This window comes from Pantherophis guttatus, chromosome 2, assembly GCF_059756535.1.
Source record: "Pantherophis guttatus breed Tessera chromosome 2, ASM5975653v1, whole genome shotgun sequence".
In the NCBI taxonomy this organism is placed as follows: domain Eukaryota; kingdom Metazoa; phylum Chordata; class Lepidosauria; order Squamata; family Colubridae; genus Pantherophis; species Pantherophis guttatus.
This window is the reverse complement of record NC_142064.1, coordinates 41,823,317-41,844,723: the sequence shown is the minus strand read 5'-3', so window position 1 is coordinate 41,844,723 and position 21,407 is coordinate 41,823,317. Positions and strand designations below refer to the sequence as shown.

Here is a 21,407-nt window from a genome sequence, read left to right as displayed (position 1 = left end):
AAAATTCTTATCATTCTGAAATGAATGAAATTCTTATGATTCTGAAATGTATCATGCCTACAGCCAAGAAGGATTTCTCCAAATACCTATTCACGTAATAGGAGTTATTAGATTCCATATCTGCAAATGGCAAAAACTGACTTTGAACTAATCTGCCAATTCTAAAAGCTGTACATCTGTTAAGATCCTTACTGGACAAAAAAAGGAGCAAAATTTAAAACCACTAGTGTGTCAGACTTTATAGCTCCAAACAAGATCACTATAAAATCTCTGTAGCTTTGGCCGAAAGACCATGTTTATCAAGTCCAGCATGGAATGTTAGATCACAAGTGAAATTATTACATCAATATATGTCTTTTTCAGTATGTTTTTTAGTCCTGAAAAAACTGATTCTTGCCCTGAAAATCTTCTGTTGTTATTGTTCCAATAACATAATTTAGGACCAATATTTCCCTGATCGTGCTGAATGCTCCAAGAGATCAAAACCCAACTTCAGCAGGGCAGGATAGATATTAATAATGATCTGATTACAGTGATCTGGTCAGGCGACTATCCTGAAAATGAAAATAGTCCTACTAAGTAGGAATATTTGGAAATGGCAAGCTCTACTTCATTTAAGAAATGTCAAATTCATTTATCACAATGATTCAAACTTTTTTGTTTATTCAAAATAATGTTTTTAAGGTAAACCTATTTCAGCATGCTTACCTCATAGAACACAGTGACAGACCCATATGTTCCCTTCTCTCTAACTAAAGTAAAAGGCACAGATTCATTATCACCTCTGGGCTCAGTCAGTGTAATTAAGGCAGGCTAAAATTCAGATATGGGATTGAAGATTGGGGGGAGGGGGAGAAAAAAAATCAGGCATCAATGAAATATTTAGGGAACCGAATATATAAAAGGCTATTTTACACATGTACATCTTCCTAGTGATAAATTAATTCAGTTTATGAATTCATCCAATAATGAGGTACTGTTTTTCAACAACAAATTAATTCTGATAATCAAATATATCAAAGACTTCAACATTGTTAATGACTGTTTTTTTACTTAAAACATGTGCTACAAATAATTAGTACTCTATTATTTATATATCTTACTGATTTATTAAATATAATAAATCAATTATATAGCTACAAAATGTACTCATTGGGAGAACTCCTCAAACTGCGAGATGCCCCCCTCTCGCAGGTCTGGCCCTCTTCTTTATTGAGGGCCTATCTCGATGACGGACTTTGGAGTCCGGAGAGATGGCATACAGCAAAAAGAGGGTTATGGGTTTTTTTAGGGAAATTTCTTATTAAGATTTTAAGGGATTCTGGGAGGGGGGTAGATTACGTGGGTTCGGGGGAAGACCCGTGGGGGAGGGTATCTGGGCCAGCCGTAGGGTGTGGCATGGGAGGTGTGAACTCTGGGGTCAAGGAGATGATTAGATCTTATGATACAGATGCCCATAACATCGATACTGTAGGTGGGAGGGGCAGATATGGCGGGAGCAGGGGGCCACATCATCCTACGGGAGTGCGTCCTCGCTGCTTACAAGCGGTGGCGCGCTCCAACCCTCAAAGCTCTTCTTGTTCCCCAGGTTGTACGGAACCTCAGGCCCCAGGCCTTCGGCTGATGCTGTGCAATGCCAGGCCCGTGGTAAATAAAGCCCCCCTCATTTGTGATCTTATTCAAGAGGGGGGTGCGGACCTGGCGGGTATTACGGAAACCTGGTTGGGCCAGGAAGGGGGAGCCCCCCTTGTTGATATGTGCCCACCAGGTTTCCGTGCTTTCCATCAGCCAAGGTCTCAGGGGAGGGGCGGAGGGGTGGCGGTTGTTATTAACGAAGGTCTTGGACCAAGGGAGGCCACTGTTCCTCAGACGGCTGGATGTGAGTCCCTTCTTGTGAAGTGGGGTCATAGGGTGCAGTTGGGCTTGCTAGTCACGTACCTGGCTCCCTGCCATGTGGCAGCAGCCCTGCCTGAGCTGCTTGATGTTATAGCCGCGGTGGCTGTTGACACCCCCAGGCTTATGGTCATGGGGGATTTTAACCTGTCATCAGTTGGCGAGACATCTGAGGTGGCTCGGGAGTTCATGGCTTCCATGACGGCTATGGACCTGACCCAGTTAATTTATGGCTCTACTCACATGGGGGGACACACACTGGACCTTGTTTTTGTCTCTGGACAGTGGTTGAGTGGTTATATGTGGGGTGCCACAAGGATCGGTCCTCTCGCCCCTTCTATTCAACATTTATGTGAAGCCGCTGGGTGAGATCATTCGTGGTTTTGGCGTGAAGTACCATCAGTACGCTGATGACACCCAGCTGTACATCTCCATCCCAGACCACCCCAATGATGCCCTCGAGGTGATGTCCCGGTGCCTGGAGGCCGTACGGATCTGGATGGGGAGGAACAAACTCAGACTCAACCCATCCAAGACCGAGTGGCTGGGGTTTCCGTCATCCCGATATAGTCAGTTGGCGCCATCTCTGACTATTGGGGGCAAGTCGTTGGCCCCCACAGATGGGGTTTGCAACTTGGGCATCCTCCTGGACTCACGGCTTTTGAAGAGCATATGACGGCCGTAGCCAAGAGGACTTTTTATCAGGTTCGCCTGATTCGCCAGTTGCATCCCTTTCTGGATCGGGACTCGTTACGCACGGTCACTCATGCCCTCGTCACTTCACGCCTGGACTACTGTAATGCTCTCTACATGGGGCTCCCCTTGAGGAGCACCCGGAGGCTCCAGCTGGTCCAGAATGCGGCCGCGCGGGTGGTAATGGGAGCAATGTGGCGCTCTCATGTAACCCCCCTCCTCCGCGAGCTGCACTGGCTCCCAGTGGTCTTCCGGGTGCACTTCAAGGTTTTGGTTACTATCTTTAGAGCGCTCCATGGCTCAGGACCAGGGTACTTACGAGACCACCTCCTGCCACCAATAGCCTCTCACCGACCAGTTCGCTCCCATAGAGAGGGACTCCTCAGGGTGCCGTCGGCCAAACAATGTCGACTGACGGCCCCCAGGGGGAGAGCCTTTTCTGTGGGGGCACCTGCCATCTGGAACGGGCTTCCCCCGGAGTTACGAAACATCCAAGACTTACGCATATTCCGCCGTGCCCTGAAAACATTTCTATTCCAACAAGCTGGTCTGGCCTAACTCTCCCTTTTTAATTGGCTTTTAAACTGGCTTTTAAACCTCTTTAGATAAATTTGGATGTTTTTAATCTTTGAGCCTAAATTACTTAATCTGTTTCTTAATAGTTTTTAACTTCTATATGTATTTGTATTTATTATGGCTGTTCACCGCCCTGAGTCCTTCGGGAGTAGGGCGGTATACAAATATGAAAAATAAATAAATAAATAAATAAATAAATAAATAAAAAATTATATATTTATAATATAATATATTTAATGCTAAATCATCCTTTTAACAGTAGAGTAGTACCAGAGTTTATAAGACTTATTAAGTAACAATGCACTAATGGGAAAATGTTTTATTTTCTGTATTATCTTCTGCTTCTTATTTTTTCTCCTAAATTCAATGAACAGCTATTTTCAACTTATTTACTCTGTGGTTTCTTTGCCAATCATCACATTCATAGACTGCCCCTATTTCATTTCTGAAGTGATAAAGGGCGTTGGACTTACCGTGAAGGCCGTTTCTCCGGAGGATGCGGAGTGGGTCAGGAGTGGGATGATTCAGTTGGTCTGTCCAGTCCCTGAGTCGAATTGTTTTGGCCACGCCTCCTCTGGCCTCCATTGCCTCCAGTTTTGTTCGACGAATGCAGATCTACAAGATAGGCTCTGCCAAACAGTTAGCAAGGAACAATGGAAGAGTTGTAGGTGGGAGGGCCTGACCCACTCCGCATCCTCTGGAGAAATGGCATTCACGGTAAGTCCAACGCCCCTTCTCCCAGAAGGCTGCAGAGTGGGTCAGGAGTGGGACATACCCAAGCTCGTCAGCCCTACAGGAGGGAATCCTGTGACCTAGGAGGCCTCGGGGCCAGGTGTACTTGTTGGAGGACTCTCCTGCCAAAGGCAGCCTCCGCAGACGTGAAGACGTCCAAACAATAGTGTTTAATAAAGGGTACAGGAGTAGTCCAGGTAGGTGCCCAGCAAATTTCCTCGAGGGAGGCCTGCGTGGCCCAAGCAGCGGTGAAAGCTGCACTGCGAGTTGAGTGAGCAGTGGCACGCCTCAGTGGAGGGAGAGACTGTGCTTCATATGCCCGGGCAGTACAAGCCCGGATCCAGCGACCAATAGTGGCCGAGGATACCTTAGATCCCAATGAGGCGGGTTGAAATGATATGAATAGGGCCTCGGAACATCTGAATGGAGCGGTCCGTGAGATGTAAATCTTAATAGTTCTGCGGACATCCAGAGTGTGCCATTTGTGTTCCAGTGGATGAGCTGGTCTGGGACAGAAATTGGGAAGAATGATCTCCTGTTCCCGATGGAACTGGGAATTAATTTTTGGAACAAAAGACGGGTCCAATCGGAGGATAACTCTGTCCGTGTGTATGACACATAGGTCAGGCTAGATGGAGAGAGCCGCCAGTTCTGAAATGCGGCGAGCAGAGGTAATGGCCACCAAGAAGGCAACCTTTAGAGAAAGGTACCTAAGGTTCGATGTACACAAAGGCTCGAATGGTGGTTCGGTGAGAGCCTTTAGTACCCATGGTAAGTCCCAAGTGGGATACCTGTGAACTACGGGAGTCAGAGATTTAGTACCCCACGTAAAAACCTGTGAATAGAGGGATGATGAGACAGCGGTGCGCCGTCCCTAGGTGACAAGACCGTGGATAGTGCTGCAACATGGCGTTTGAGCATGTTGAGCGCCAGTCCTTTACAGAAACGATTGTGGAGGAACTCCAGGACCTGCGGAACAAAAGCTGACAGTGGATTAATCTTGCGCGCAGAGCACCAAGAGATAAATAACTTCCAGGTGATGTTGTAGAATCTGATGGTGGACTGCTTTCTGTCAGCCTGCATAACACGGATGATGTCCTCGGAATAGAGTGCCGCCCTCAGGAGGAACCCTCAAGAGCCAGGCGGTTAGATTGAGCCACTGAGGCTCTGGGTAGTAAACTGCCCCCTGGTTGAGACACACCTTCTCCGGAAGGATTCGCCAAGGCGTACTGTTGAGAAGGCCACCAGGTCCGAGAACCAAGGTCTCCTTGGCCAATGAGGGGCGACGAGGATGACTTCCACTTCCTTCGCTATGATCTTTCGCATTACTCGTCGGATCAGTGCCAGTGGTGAAAACACATAAAGAAGCCCCGGGGGCCAGGGGCAACAAAGGGCATCGGTGTACCTCTGCTCCCGGAGATGGATAACGGGAGAAGAAGCGGGGAAGTTGCGCGGTCGCTGGTGAGGCGAAGAGGTCCACCTGAGGTCGCCCGAAGCGGAGACAGATGTCGTTGAAAAGATCGGAGTGGAGTCGCCATTCTGACGCCTCCACCGTGGTCTGGCTGAGGAAGTCTGCCCGTAGGTTGTCTTTGCCGGCGATGTGATCTGCCTGCAGAGAACTGAGGTGAGCCTCTGCCCACCTCCCGAGCAGTAGAGCTTCCTGCATCAGTGTCTTGGATCTCATCCCTCCCTAGCGATTTACGTGGACTTTCGCCGCCACGTTGTCAGTAAGGACTAGAATGTGATGCCCCTGTATAGTCCGTTGGAAAGTCTGAAGAGCCATGCGTATTGCTCGTAGCTCCAGTAGATTGATGCTGGATTGGGATTCCGAGGGAGACCAACAGCGTTGGGCTACTTGCGAGCCCAAGTGTGCCCCCCACTCGAACAGGCTGGCGTCTGTCATAATGAGGATTGGTTGGGTGTCCGAGAACATGCATCCTTTGTCTAGGGCCAGGGACAGCCACCAGTGCAATGACCGGCGAACCGACAGGGGAACCCTGATTCTGGTATGGGAAGCTGCGGTTTTTGACCGTTGGTGCGGTAGCAGGAGCCACTGGAGACTTCGTGCATGGAGCCGAGCCCAAGGCACAATGTTGATGCACGATGCCAGCTTCCCTAGTATTCTCGAAAGATTGAGCTTGGTCACTGTCGGTTCCCGAACGATTTGACGTATCAGTAGTCGGAGATTGTCTCTCCTCTCCTGAGAGAGGAACACTTGCCCTGTCTGAGTGTCGATTATTGCGCCGAGATGCGTCAGGCAGGTTTAAGGTTCTAATTGGCTCCTGGGTATGTTGACTAAGAACCCATGGTCTTGCAAAACCCATAAAGTCAGATCTAAATCAGCATGAGCCCTCTGGAGAGTGGATGCCTGGACCAAAATATCATCCAGGTAGGCTTGAAGCCGTACCGGGACGGATCGAAGATAGGCTACTAGAACCTTGGTGAAGCTGCACGGGGCCGATGCCAGGCCGAATGGAAGGGCACAATATTGGAGATGGCGCCCCGCATAGCTGAACCTGAGGTAACGCCGGTGGGATGTGGAGGTAGGCCTCGGAGAGGTCTATGGAGGCTAGAAAGTCCCCGGGCCTGATCCCTTCCAGAATGGATTTTAGAGTGTTCATTTTGAACCTCCTGTAGACTAGGTGAGTGTTCAGAGATTTTAAGTTTAGTATCGCTCTCCAGCCCCCAGAGTGTTTCGGTACCACAAATAGGATTGAGTAAAATCCCTGTCTCCACTGGTCAGGAGGAACCTCCTCCACAGCATTGATATCTAATAGATGTTGAATGGCAAGCTCCATGAGCCTGCGCTTGCGATGGGAGTTGGAGACAGGGCATGGTACGAAGTGGTTCGGGGGGCTGGAAAGGAATTCCAATGGAAGTCCGAATTCGATGGTGTGAAGGACCCATTGGTCGGTTGTAATGCAGGTCCACTTGTCTACAAAGAGGCTCAGTCTGCCCTCTGTGGGAGCATTAAGGGGTGAGTCACTTCTGGCGGTGGAACTGGCAGTTACCAATTCCACGAAATGACCTTTTTGGAGGACCAAAGGACTTTGGCTTGTGCCGAAAAGAACTCCAATCCTGACTAAGAAAGGAGCCCTGTGAATACGGGCGCTGACTAGTACCCTCCTGAGGGGAGAATGCCTATAGTAGTAGGGAGTAGCCCGGCAATCTGCCCGCCTGGTGACAGAAGGCAGTATCTTCTTTCTATCCTTATCTTCAACTAGTAAAGGCTCGAGAGAGTCACCAAACAATTTAGACCCCATATATGGGGCTGAAGCGAGGCGCCATTTGGCTTTTAGATCAGCTGGCCATTGGCGCAGCCATAACAGGCGACGCGAGGTGACTGATGATGCCATTGCCCGAGAGGCGTACTTAGCTGCATTGAGCATGGCATTGGAAGCAAATTGAGTGGCAGCAATTATTTTGTTAAGGTCCTGATGGACCTGGGCGTCTTGTGTAGGTAAATGAGATTGCACTGTTGGAGCCATAATAGGGATGAACGGGAGAAGAAAGATGCCGCAGTAGCGGCCTGTATCACCCAGGCTGAGGCTTGGTGTGTTTTCTTAAATGACAAGTCAAATTTCTTGTCCTCAGGTTTAAGGCCCTCGGATGAGTCCTCTGAGAGGTAAGGGGAAGGAGAAGAAAGGGCAGCCACAGGGCCATCCACTGTAGGTACCTGTAAGACGTTAGCCAAGGAAGGGTCCATATTATAGTTACGACGGTCAGCACCACTAGGTGTAGGAAGGTAAACAGGGTTGGACCATTGCTTTCAGACGACATCCGTAAATAATTTGGGGGCTGGGATGAAAAGTTGTTCGGCAACTGGTTCCGAAAAGATACCATGGCCGGTTGAAACAGAAGTCGATGCTGGATCAGAAACAGAGTCCAAAAGACCAGATGTGACTTTGGCTTTGTGTAGCAGCGACTTGAAAAGCCCCTGGGGAAATAAGTCCGTGAAGACCGGAACATCTGGAGGGGCGCCTTCGTCATCAGAGAGGTCAGTATCCCTCTGTGGCTCGTCATCCAATCTGAGGTCAGCGCTGCCGCCTGATCTCGTTGGGGACCAGTCAGGTGATCCAGTTAGGCTGGCAGAAGGAGAGACTCGGGAACGCCTAGAATGGAGGCTCTCTGAAATTAATGAAGCAGAGCAATGCTCTCTAATGTCAGCAGCAATGCCATGCGAAATGGCTCTGGCAATCAATTGTTGCAGCGTCTCAGAAAGATCCTCCAGTTCCGAAGTGGTGGAACGTTGAGCTGTTGGTGGGACAGGAAGAGGATCCTGAGGTGCGATCGAACAAGCAAAGGGATCCCCCTTTGACCTGTCTTTATCAAATGGAGAGCCGGCAGATTGTTGGTCCGGTGTCTCAGGAGATAGGGCCCTGGATAAGTCAGGGTCATCCTCCAACCCCTGGTCTTGGGGATCACATGGAGCACTGATTGAGTTGTCCTCACGATCAACTCTGACCTTTTCCGTTTGTAGATGGTGGTGCTCCAATGCTTTCTGTCGCCTTTGGAGATCCTGCATCTCACTTTGTGACGGCTGGTGAGATTTTCTGCCTGAAGCAGATTTAGATGAGGCCTTGCGGCCAGGTTTAGCCTTGTTGGTAGAAGGCTGGTCTGCCATGTTGGAAAGGAAGGCTCAGCAGTGGCAGCAGTGGCTTGCCCACAAAGGAAATGCTGGGCGGCTGTCTCAGAAATTGAAAAATGCCAGCACCAGAAGCCGCTTATGAATCCAGACAAATATCGCTCAGCAGGATAACTGCTGCATTAGTATAATGGCCACCGCTGAATTCCTCACTAACAAAATGGCCGCCCCACGAGGAATGCCGCTCCTTTAAAGGTAAAATGGCTGCCGCAGTTGTCAAATTGCCTCAGAAGGCGATGGTTCACCCAAAGACCCGATGTACCGAAACGGATAAATATCCAGCGTTATTTTAAGTTCTTTATCAGCTGATATATCGGGAATCAGTGAGAGAGATCATTCGGAATAGCTGTATCCACCTCTCAGCTATGAGGCGGCAAATGCTGCGGCGTTGGCGGCGGTGACGCGGGGGCAATGGCCGCTGACAAACTGACAGGCTGCAGCAGATCTGCGATAGCAGCCGTCGGTGGCGCAATAAGCGAAACTCACAGGATTGTGCTACCGCCTCTCAGCTGATGAGCCAGAAGGATCGGTGGTATCGGTGGTAACGTCCGGCTGCAGCAACCCCCGGCAGGGTAAAAGCGGCGAAATGCCAAAGCGCACTTAAACCACTACCGCCTCTCAGCTGATGATGGCATGGCAGCGTCGGCGCGTCGGTGGCGTTTTCAGCCTAAAACTGAAGGGGCCAGCTCGCACAGCGCCGAAATCGCAAAGAAATGAAATGTTGAGCTCCATCAGGAGTGAGAGACTCAGAGAGACGTCTGGTCAGAACCACTGAGTCGAATAAAACTGGAGACGATGGAGGCCAGAGGAGGCATGGCCAAAACAATTCGACTCAGGGATTGGACAGACCAACTGAATCATCCCACTTCTAACCCACTCCGCAGCCTTCTGCCAGCCTTCTGGATAATATAGATAGGTGTGTGTGTGTGTGTGTGTGTGTGTGTGTGTGTGTGTGTGTGTGTATCAGGGGTGAAATGCTCCCGGTTCAGACCGGATCGCCCGATCCAGTAGCGATGGAAGCGGGTGGTTCGGAGAACCCGTAGTAAAAATCCCTGCACCCACCCATGCCCAGCTGAGCCGCACAATCCTCAGAGGCTTTTTTTTAACTTTTAAAAGCATTTTTTTCTACAACCTCTTCGGCTGAAAAAATGCTTTTAAAAGTAAAAAAAGAAAAGCCTCTGATGATCGCGCGGCTCAGCTGGGACCGTCAAAGGCTTTTAAAAGCATTTTTTCTACAACCTCTGAAGAGATTAAAAAAGCCTTTGCCGATCAGGCAACTCAGCTTGGATTGTCAGAGGCATTTAAATGAAAAAAAGCCTCTGCTGATCAGGCAACTCAGCTTGGATCGTCAGAGGCATTTAAAAGAAAAAAAGCCTCTGCCGATCAGGCAACTCAGCTGGGATCATCAGAGCCTTTTGAAAGCATTTTTTACAACCTCTTTGCCGAAGAGGTTGTAGAAAAAATGGTTTTAAAAGTTAAAAAAAAAAATGGCCCCGCCCACTCAGTCACATTACCCCCCCCACCAAGCCATGACCACAGAACCAGTAGTAACAAATTTTAGATATGGTTGCTGAAGACCTATGGTTGCTGAAGAAAACTGTAAACATCCAATCTTAAATTCCAAAACAAACAACTGCTAATTTAAATAGTGAAAGAATGCATTTATACAAATAACTTTCAAATAGCAACATCCTGCTGTTGACTGAGTAGATATGACATTTATGGCTAAACTAGGATTTAAGGTTTGAGCATAAACTATCAATCCTAATACTTTGAATGTCCATTATGATGTCAATTTTCAAAATATTTTAAACAAAATTTCTCCTTTCTGAGATGAAACTATCAGGAATTTTTACTGGGGAAATAAGAGTGGGGGGTTTTTGGTGACAGCTACTAGCTCTGGAATGCTATATTGATAGAGCTCCTTACATTTATTTTTTAAAATTCAAATAAATGTTTGGCTTTTACTCTGTTTTGTTGCTGTTCTGTGTGTGCTATTATTTATTTCTTACTGATGTGATTTTGCTTGATGAATTTGCAGTATTTCTCACACTATTTATTAAAGAAAATTACAGAGTCACACATACGGTAGGTGACTCTGGGCAGCTTAAAATATTCCATTTATATATTCTATTTATAAACTTAAATATGATTTTTCATTTGAAAAGGATATACACTGAAATAATAAGCAAGCACATTTTCTGTCCGAGAGATTTTCTTATCATTCTAATTTAAGTAAATAGATGCAGTAAATGAAAACTTACCATATCAAAAGAAATAATTCCAAAAGCATTGTCATTTGATAAAATTGTTACAGTTACAGCTCTAGGCAATCCAAGCTTTACTTCTTGAAGCGGTTTCTAAAACAAACATGGCAGACAAAACAGAAAATCAAGGTAAGCAAGCCCATCTATATAACAGGAGAAAACTAATGTCTGTGTTTACAGAGCAAACAAATGTTTGTGACACATTCCAGGGAAACTACTCAAATGAAGGAAATACTGCAAAAGCATTTTTCATGGAACTCAAATCCTATAGACTCAGTCTGGTTAAACAAAAAAGTGTCTGACTCAAACTTTGACAATCATTAATCATAGCTAATGATACCATAGCAATAAGATGCTAGATGAAAAATATGCATTCCTTTCCTCAAGAACTTGAACAGCTTTTGTGTGAAACACTACTGAAATAAATATTTTGCAGTTATGACTAAAAAATAGAGAGAGATCACACTGATTATATTTAAAGCAATTATGTATTTCATTGATCAATTTTACTTTAGTTAAAGGAAAAACGTGAAGGCATATTAGATAATAATGAAGTTCATTAAGTAATTACCTCATACTAACTAGTGATCTATATGCACTGATCTGAATCTCCTTATGCTAGAGGTCAGAATAACAAAACAGAGTGAAAATCACCTCATGGTGAGATGGGTGGCAAACAAATTTAATAAATAATAATAAATGAATAAAAAGAAGTCCCCAGTGTTTTTGAATGGGTTTTCTGAATTGAGAATCAACTACTCTAATTTTCATGTTTAAAACAACTTAGTGGGTCATAATAAATCTTATAATTTATTTTAGTTAACATCAAACTATAAACTTGCCTATGATTTAAGTTATTATAGACATGTGTATTTTGTCATCTCAGACAAATAAATCTATATTTTGATAAATATGCTAGGAAGGTAAAGAGATGCTTGCAAATGATCAGGATTCAATTTTCTTTTTCTATCTAATTCAGACACTGAATGAGATTGTTGGTATAAAATTTTATAGGTCAGTATGAAATTGAGGAAGGTCAAATTTTAAATGTTCTTATTTTAAAAACAATCAATTTAAAGTGGGGAATCAGTACCAAAAAATATTTCAAATACAAGTTATGAGGGGATTTGACTGGGAGGCGATGACTACAATGCTTTGGATTCTATTCTAAAATAGAAGGGAGGGAGGTGAATCTAGCATTCATGTGCCTCTCGTCAAAGAAGCCATCTCAGATCACTAAAGCGAAATACTTTTCGCAGTATTCTGGGGCTTTACTGATCTGAGGTGGTAAGTTACTCTTAATATTCTTGTTTTGGTTCCATTTTTGTCCATTACTTCACAAATTCACTGGCTGTGCATCCTCCTTTTTCTTCATAAAGACTTTTAATTTCCTAAATATTAAATTGAAGATAAGAAGCTAGTACGGCTGCAGATTGCTGGAGAGACATTGTAACAATGAAGGATAGGTAGACTCCCTTTGTAATTAAGGAAGATAAAAGATCCTTATATCAGTGTAACTTTCTCTAAAATTACCTCTCAAGAAAATTGAGGGTTTCCCCCCCTCAGATTAAAGAGAATGGTTGAGACAATAAAGAACAGCTTGTACACAATGACAGTAAGAAAAAACATTTAAAAAATATCAATACACACACAACACACAGATACAGTATATGTGTGTGTGTGTGAATGTATATATGTAATGTAGAAAAAATAATGCCTACCTGTAATGTCAAATAAAATATAAATGTTTCATCAGCCTCTGGAATATCATCATCACACACAGAAATGAAAACAGTTCGATTTGTTTCTGCCTGGGATATGTATGCTGCTGCATATGTATCAAAAAAGTCACCTGTATTTTCACCATGAATCTGCAATACATATATACATACAGAAATTAAAAACAAATGCATTTTATTTCTGCTCATTCGCACCTTATCACACTCTTAAAATAAACATCTTTATGTCTGACATATTTCCTTTGGATTATAACATATATTTCTGCCATTCATTCTAGTAAATTATCAAAGTTAGCCTTCGCATATTATCAAGAAAAAGTGAATCTGCTTGCCTCTAAGTAAAAAATTCCACTTCAGAAAGCAAACCATGTAAATATTTGCTATTAGAGCAATTAGATTGGAAACGTTTCTTACCGATACAATTGCTGTGACATTCACTGGGTCTCCTATTCTTTCAATAACAAGACGTATAACTGTTGTAGTTGTTTCATTCACTACAAATTCTGTTTGTCCTGTAAACTTTACTTCTGTTTCTCCAGAAATCAAACTGATAATTAGTGATAAAAGAAGTATAACTAGTAAACAGACAGAGGGCATCCCTGAAACAAAAGAAGGCAAAAGTGAAATGGGGGCATAAAAGGTAAATTTTAAACTTGAATCTTACATTCTCCCTTAGAAGTTATGCCTTCTTCTTGAGGGTGGGCTAGTCAAATATATATACAAAAGAAGTGGAAAATCAAATCTATAGGTATTTTGCTTAATTGCTAATAACTTATTTCAATTATCTGAAGTAATGGAGTCAGAAGATTTTTGGGTGTGAGAGAGAGAGAATGCTTAATGTACTGCATGTATTAATTATCATAGTCATTCTAAATATAATACAGATATACAGATGTATTGTACATCTATTTTGCTAAGGACTTTACTTTGGTTTGCCATTGTGTATTAGAATATTGCCTTACCCAAATTTAATTAATATTATTACATAGTTTTGCTAGACATGAAAAAGGATTTTGATATGTTTAATGGAAATGTTTGAAACAAGTTTTTTTGAATATGGATTTCCTCTGGTATTTATTAGTTGGATCAACATCTATATATTACATCCACTGGAATTATCACAAATGGAATTATTTTCTCAGCCATTAAATTGTCTTATGGGACTCATTATGCATTATTCATGTCCCTTATTCACTCTCCCTTATTTACTGGATTTACTGGGCTACCCAGAAATTGGTTTGATTGATTATCAATTTCATTATTTTGGATGTATAACATGGATGATGGGCTTGTTTTATTATGTATTTCCATCCGTCAATCACAAAAGGTCACACCACTTGGATCCACACATATACTATACTGATACATTACAATATCCACATTCCCAGGAAGAACTTGATGAATGTGAAGGCCAATATCAGATGTAGCAGATGTAATTTTACATTTTGGTGCATATAATAAGAAAAACATACAGACTGACTACAAATAACAGCATGACAAGCTAGCAATAATGGTGCACTGGAATATCTGCAAGAAATACCATTTGCCTGCAAGCAAGAACTAGTGAGATCACGAAATAGACAAAGTAATAGAAAATGAAAAAGATAAAGGGCTCTGAGACTTCAGAATTCAAACAGACAAGCACCTGTCACATAATACCTCAGACGTAACAACTGTTGATAAGAAAAAAAAAATCTGAATAGTTGTCCTGGCAGAACCTGGAATCAGCAGAATAAAAAAGAAAACTAGATAACAAGACACAAAGATCTGCAAATAGTAGAATTTAAGTGGCAAAAGAAAACAAAGGTAATACTAATAGAAATAGGCATCTTGGGTGCAACCCAGAACATCTGGAAAGTCACTTGAACACCATCTGCACTGACAAAATCACCATCAGTCAATTGCAAAAGGCAGTTTTACTTGAAACACATTCTGCAATAATACCTTTAACACCATGAAATATCTGCCTATCCTAGGTAGATAAAAATGGCAAATTCAGTCTAAATACCTGGCTGATTGTGCAAAAAATAACAACAATAATAAAAAAAAAATTTGGAACAGCTTACATCCTGTGATAATACCTTTAACACCATCAAACAACAACTATCTCAAGTCCTTGGGAAAAACTCAATAGGTGGATAAAAATGGAAAATCTGGCTGACTGTGTGTAAATTTATAGTTTGTAGCTTTGTAGCAGTCAGAAACAAAAATAATAATTGCATGTCAGCAAAGAAGATTCTCATTTCTATGATTTCCAGGAAGATAATCTAAATTAATATTAATCATTAACAATTTGAAATTCAGTAAAGAATGAGCCAAGACAGGTAGCATAAAAATTATTAAAGTGATAACTTTTTGTTGAAATTAAATGCATCTTATTTGTAATTTTGAAATTATTAATTGAACTTAAAACCTTGCCTTTTGAATATAAATTGCTGTCCTTGTAAAGTATGAGAAAAATCAAATTAATTTGCAATGTAGTCATTGTTCTTTAAAGAACTAAGGTGGCTGATCTTTTAACTTCAGAACTTACCTAAGATGAAGCAAATATCTTCCCATACTAAATACCTTGCTAAAATAAACCTGAAAACACAATCCTTGTAGAGCAAGGTAACCCCGTTTAGAGTTACAGTACTTGAATTCTATTATCTTACTAAAACTATAAAGTTACTGCTGTGCAACAAGAGACTAATAACCATGACATCAATTATTCAGTTAACAAAAATTCTTCCTTATATTTTATTTGTGACATATACATATGCATATGTATGTCATATATGAATATGTCTCTATGTATAGATATACATATGAAAAATGGCAAAATATATTAAACCAAACTTTCATAAAATTATTCCAATTATGGACAGTGTCTTAAAAATTAGATCTAGACAACTCCAAAATGCCTTGAAAGGCTGTAACCCATAAGCAAAGTTGAGGCCTCCTGTAAAGGGTTTCTGGGAGAGAATGTTTTGCACCTTTAATGGATATTAAACTATTAAACCATTTAATTTGCACATTTAATGGTTATTAAACCATTCAACTAGTACTCCATTTTTTTTAAATAAAATCTGTTCTTGAACTCAGTAATTCCAAATTTTGATATTTCCATCGTTTACTTTGGCAGATGTTAGTCTTCCCAGGTAAACCACATAGGAAATATGACAATAGAATAGAATAGAATAGAATTTTTTATTGGCCATGTGTGATTGGACACACAAGGAATTTGTCTTGGTGCATATGCTCTCAGTGTACATAAAAGTTACATTCATCAAGAATCATAAGGAACAGCACTTAATGATAGTCATAGGGTACAAATAAGATAAAACAAGATGAGCTAATTCTACTTTATTGTAGAAATCTTGCAAGCCTAAAAGTACAACCCTCCAGCCATCTCCCTTACAATCTAAAAAGCTAGGGAGGGTCCCTTTTCATTTCATTTATTAAATTTCATTTATTAAATTTTTATACCGCTCTTCTCCCGAAGGACTCAGGGCGGTGTACAGCCATATTAAGACAACATATACCCACAAAATTTAAAAACAATTTAAAATATATTAAAAAGTTGGCCCTTATATTAAAAACTACAAACACCCAATTAAAATTCATTTTCTAAGCCAGCCCAGCCTGTTGAAACAAAAGAGTCTTAAGGGCACGGTGAAAGGTACGTAGGTCGGGAATCATGCGGATCTCCGGGGGCAGTTCATTCCAGAGGGCAGGTGCCCCCACAGAGAAGGCTCTCCCCCTGGGTGTCGCCAGTTGACATTGTTTGGCCGACGGCACCCTGAGGAGTCCCTCTCTGTGGGAGCGTATTGGCCGGTGGGAGGCTATCGGTGGCAGAAGGCGATCTTGTACACCCACTGTGCATCTGCAGGTTATGACCTGTCTTATCTGACCACTCCATAGGCATCATATCTTCGTCCTGTCTCTCAACTCTGTGTTACATATCATTACAGCAGGATAGGATTTATGTATGTAGCTGTAACTTTATATATAGGCAACAGATATTACATCAGCTGTTATGGACCACAATCAATTTCAGTTTTCCATAAAAGTTTATATGCTAATAAATCTTCTGGTCTTTAGGATTCCATGTGATTCTTTGTTATTTTCACACATTAAAACATACATAAAGAAATACTTGTAGCTTACAGTTTTAACCAATGTATATACTAGTGATGGGATTCAAAATTTTTTACCACCGGTTCTGTGGGCATGGCTTGGTGAGCATGGCATGGCTTGGTGGGCGTGGCAGAGGAAGGATACTATAAAATCTCCATTCCCACCCCACTCCAGGGGTAAAATAAAAGATACTGTGGGACCAGTATGCTCCCACAGAGAGGGGCTCCTCAGGGTGCCGTCGGTAAAACGATGCCGACTGGCGGCCCCCAGGGGGAGAGCCTTCTCTGTGGGGGCACCTACCCTCTGGAATGAGCTGCCCCCGGAGATACGGCGGATCCCGGATCTTCGCACCTTTCGCCGTGCCCTAAAGACATTTTTATTTCAATAAGCCGGGCTGGCCTAATTTTTTAAAATTGTTTTAATTTTTAAATTATTTAATTATGGGTCTTAATTCAGGGGTGCTTTTAATTGTGGGCCAAATTAATTTAATTGGATTTTAATACTGTTTTTAAATTTTGTATTTCTTGTGTTTTATCTGTTGGCTGTTATAAGGGTGGTATATAAATATAAACAACAAATAAATAAATAAATAAATAAATAAATAAATAAATAAATAAATAAAATCTCTATTCCCTCCCCACTCCAGGGAAAGGTTACTGCAAAATTCCCATTTCCTTCCGATCAGCTGGGACTCGGGAGGCAGAGAATAGATGGGGGTGGAGCCAGTCAGAGGTGCTATTTACCAGTTCTCCGAACTACTCAAAATTTCTGCTACCGGTTCTCCAGAACTGATCAGAACCTGCTAAATGCCACCTCTGGTATATACCATATTTGGTTATAGACTAGAGCATAAACTCTACATTTTCAATAGGATGCATTGTATTAAGTAATTTCAAACAATTTGTGCATTACGTAAATTGCTGAAGGTAGCTGAAAAAACATCTCCAGAATGTTAGGATTTATATACATGAAAATATATAAAAGCTGGCAAGTTATACAAAATAATTTTCTCTTGTTAACTTTAGAAAGACAATTTTATAATGTCCATGGAGCAGTTTTATTGTTATCATTTTTCTATCAGAAATTTAACACAATCTTCCCAGGAAACCATCAGTAACTCTCTAAGTAACTGATGCTCCAAGAATCAGTCATTTATCAGGTAATAGTGCAAGATTAAAAAGTAGCATAGTTGATCACTACTGCTATTCTGTCATAATTTCAATTTATTTGCTTGCAACAGAACACAACGATTGTATCTCATGGTAGAGGCATGTTTGACTCTACAGTAGCTTCTAAAATGAAACACCAAGAAGAACTATGCTGAGATGAGCTGCATGTTGTAGGTATTTGTGATAAAGATGAAAGATATATTATTTCGAACAAAAATTAATTTATCAATATCCAAACCAATTATCTTATTTAAAATATGTACTCATTTCAGGATTCCTAAGGTTGCTCATAAAGAAACAATGACTGCTATGGTATGCTACATGAAATACACGTAAATGGTAAATGGGGCAGACTGCTGATTCTCCCCAGCATGTTACTAAAATGGAGGAAACCTTCCAATTGCTGTATTTAGCAGCTGTAGGAAAGACTACAAGTGGCTAACGGTGCCCGTCCCCTAAAATTCTATGTGCAATTATTTATAATATTTCATTCCATTATGCAAGACATGACTAGAACTATTTGTCTAACAGAAGAATTAACATTCTGTTAATTAATTCTTTCCAAATGAATAAGCATAATATGAATCACAATTCATATTAAATCTGGAGTCTTTGGTATTCTCTGAGCTTGTTTGTTTTCAGACGTTTCATTACCCAGTTCTATAATAAACATATATTAAATGTTTGCTAAGTGCCATAGCTCATTATCGAGTACAATGCAATTGTGCAAGTATAATCAAATGCTAGTAGTTGCATTCAGGAGTTCTAAACCTAATGTACTTCAAAGAAATGTATTCAAATTTTATTTGTTTATTCAGTTACCGGTATGTTAAAAAAAGTGAAGGTTTTCATCTTGCTGACTTTCTTAAGATGCAATCACATTTTATATTTTCCATTCATTTTTACTAATTGCACTGCCTCATTTGCCCATTTTGATTTTTAACTGTAATGTGCTTGTATTGTGCATTGCAGCTTATTGAAGAAAATATAGGCTTGAAATGTTATCTGGAAAATATCCACCTTCTTATCACTGGTGTTTTTTTAGTGCCTTACTAAATCTTGTAATCTAGTCCACAATTTAATAACTACTATTTAATCATTATAATCATTCTCTTATTAGCCAACTACTTTGCTTCTCCTGCCTCATGGCACCCCTGGAGTTCAAGACAAGGAAACCTCTTTGTTGATTAATTATTTAAGGCTAGCAACAATAACCATGCAGGAAATAAAGGTACTTTGAGAGGATTACACAAGGTCTAGTTCTCAACAGCACCAAGCTGAGAAAAGCAAATTACAGGCCCGAGTACTTCATTGCATGTAACTAAATTGGCTGGTTGAAATGCTAATTGCCTTTCAGGACTGCTCAAGGCAGACAGTGAGGCCTCAACTTCATGGGAATTATTCTCTTTTTTTTCCTTTCTGTTCTACATCATTGTCTGGTAAAGAATGATTCAAAAGATTTCTCTAACTTCTAAACATGTGAGAAATCTCTAAAGTTCTGACTACTGCTTCAGATCACTTTGGTCTGCCAAATGTGTAACAGATGGCTGAATTAAGGTCATGTTAAATCTCCACTAAAGCTCTGAGCAGCCCAGAGTAACTTTGCATTGCTGCAAGGAGAAAGAAGAGCAATTTATGGGTCAAATGAGACATCAGTCATAAATTAGCAAAATCTGATTAATATTGATGGAGCATAACTTTTTCAGACCTTAACATACTTTAGCTTTGTGATAGCAGTTGAAGAAAAATACTCCCAACAATACATTAGGAACCGGATGTTAAGCAAATTGCAGTACACCATCCTGTTCTATATTACTGTGTTAATATATACTGCAAATGGGGAATTATATTTTGAAGAAATATTTTCATGCACAAACTTACAGATGCTCTGAAACTCAAAGCAATTTTCAACAGTTGGATGAAATGCCAATATTCCAAAATGTGCTTTTCCTCCTCTTTTGTTTAGAAGCAACTGTGACATGTTTAGCATTATTCAATCATTTTTAAATGAGCCCTGAGTCTTTTAAGCCTTCATATTGTGCAAATTATTTTCAATGAATGCAATTCAAACAATGAGAATTTCCATTATTCAAAATTTCTTGTTTCAAAGATTCCAAGAGTAAGGTTACTTATATAAAATTTTCTTATTGTAATGCATATACATAAACCTTTGGATTATTATAGTAAAATTGTTTATTACAGACCTTATTTTATATTTATTTTGATCTGACAGACCTTTTTTATAGAAGTAACAGTTGTAATTCAACGAAGACATTTATTTTAACCAATCTCAGAAGCCATTTCCTCAAGCAAAATTGGGCATACATAATACATACTGTAATGTAAAATAATTTTCTAGCAGTCAAGTTAAATTTAACAATGAAATACATTCATTATATTGAGCCAATGTACTCGGTGAGAGAAGATATTTTCTCTTTAGCCCAAGCCAGAATTAATATATATTAATATCATAAATCAGTTTTGTTTGATACATACCCACCGAGAATAATTTGTGATTATATTAGTTTTCTATATATAAAACATAGTTCAACAGACAATCCCAAATATATAAATCTGAAGACAAGTTTAACAAACTGCTTCTTCGTAGAAGAACATTATTGCTTCTGCCTATATATATATATATATATATATCACTATACTGTATCTTCTCTTAAAATGATATTTGTATAATGGATACTGATGAGAAATATCAAATATATTATCCAAATTCATACTAAACTTTTCAAAACACATCAAAATTCTATCTTTGTCAGCATCTTAAGAAATAAAGAATTCCATTAATATCATTTATGGGTGCTTTCCCAAAGCCATATATATTTAACTATTCATCAAGGTAGTCAGTTTTATGTTACAGGATATTCACATAATTTACATGCATCTGATTTGTGCTTTGAAAAACATTTTTTTTCCTGAAGTTGATGATAATCTAAAAATTAACTAAATGACATAGGCTCCCATATTTCCAAATGATTAATCTTAAACAATTTAGATGGAGGAAAATATGTTTTATTCCTAACTCAGGTATAATAAAGTTCACATTAAATATTTGCAACAAGGCTATGTCTATTCAAAAGTTAGACTCATTAAGTTCACTTAGACTTATTTCCAGGAATGGAAAGTTTTCCTTAATTACAGTCCCTGCCGTATTTTTTTAGCTGCAGGTTAAAATTGTATCTATGTGCTTTTGTTATTAAACAGTGAAACAAAATGTTTCATGTTGTCTGCATTTTTAATTAAAAGTGCATACAAAGTCTTAACGATTTATTTTATCAGCCTCTTTCCAATCTCAATAGAAATCTGATATTTAACTTTTAGTTGAATTTACAACTGCTTATTAACACTCCATTTCTCCACATAAGAATTTTTGCTTTAATTAAAGTATTTTCCATACTTCATTTTTTCCATTTTATTTCAATAAAGACAAATTAATATTCTGTTTCATCTGAGTGCTATCTGAGATATTGATCAGATTGTGAAAATACTCTAATAAAAACTTGGTTCAAACTTACAGTCAGGTAAAATAATACATTTCTTTATCAAGCATAAAAGAACA

General features: G+C 40.4%; 1 protein-coding gene across 1 annotated transcript in view; it reads right to left on the bottom strand.

Moving 5' to 3' along the window:
- The window catches only part of ADGRV1 (adhesion G protein-coupled receptor V1), a 277,279-nt gene that overhangs the window by 229,763 nt on the left and 26,109 nt on the right, over positions 1–21,407 (bottom strand). Inside the window, exons 2-5 of the mRNA XM_060690619.2 lie at positions 12,960–13,144; positions 12,528–12,677; positions 10,804–10,899; positions 709–813 (exon numbers count right to left, since the gene is read on the bottom strand). Coding sequence (XP_060546602.2) covers positions 709–813; positions 10,804–10,899; positions 12,528–12,677; positions 12,960–13,144 — 536 coding nt within the window. The remainder of the gene's footprint in view (positions 1–708; positions 814–10,803; positions 10,900–12,527; positions 12,678–12,959; positions 13,145–21,407) is intronic.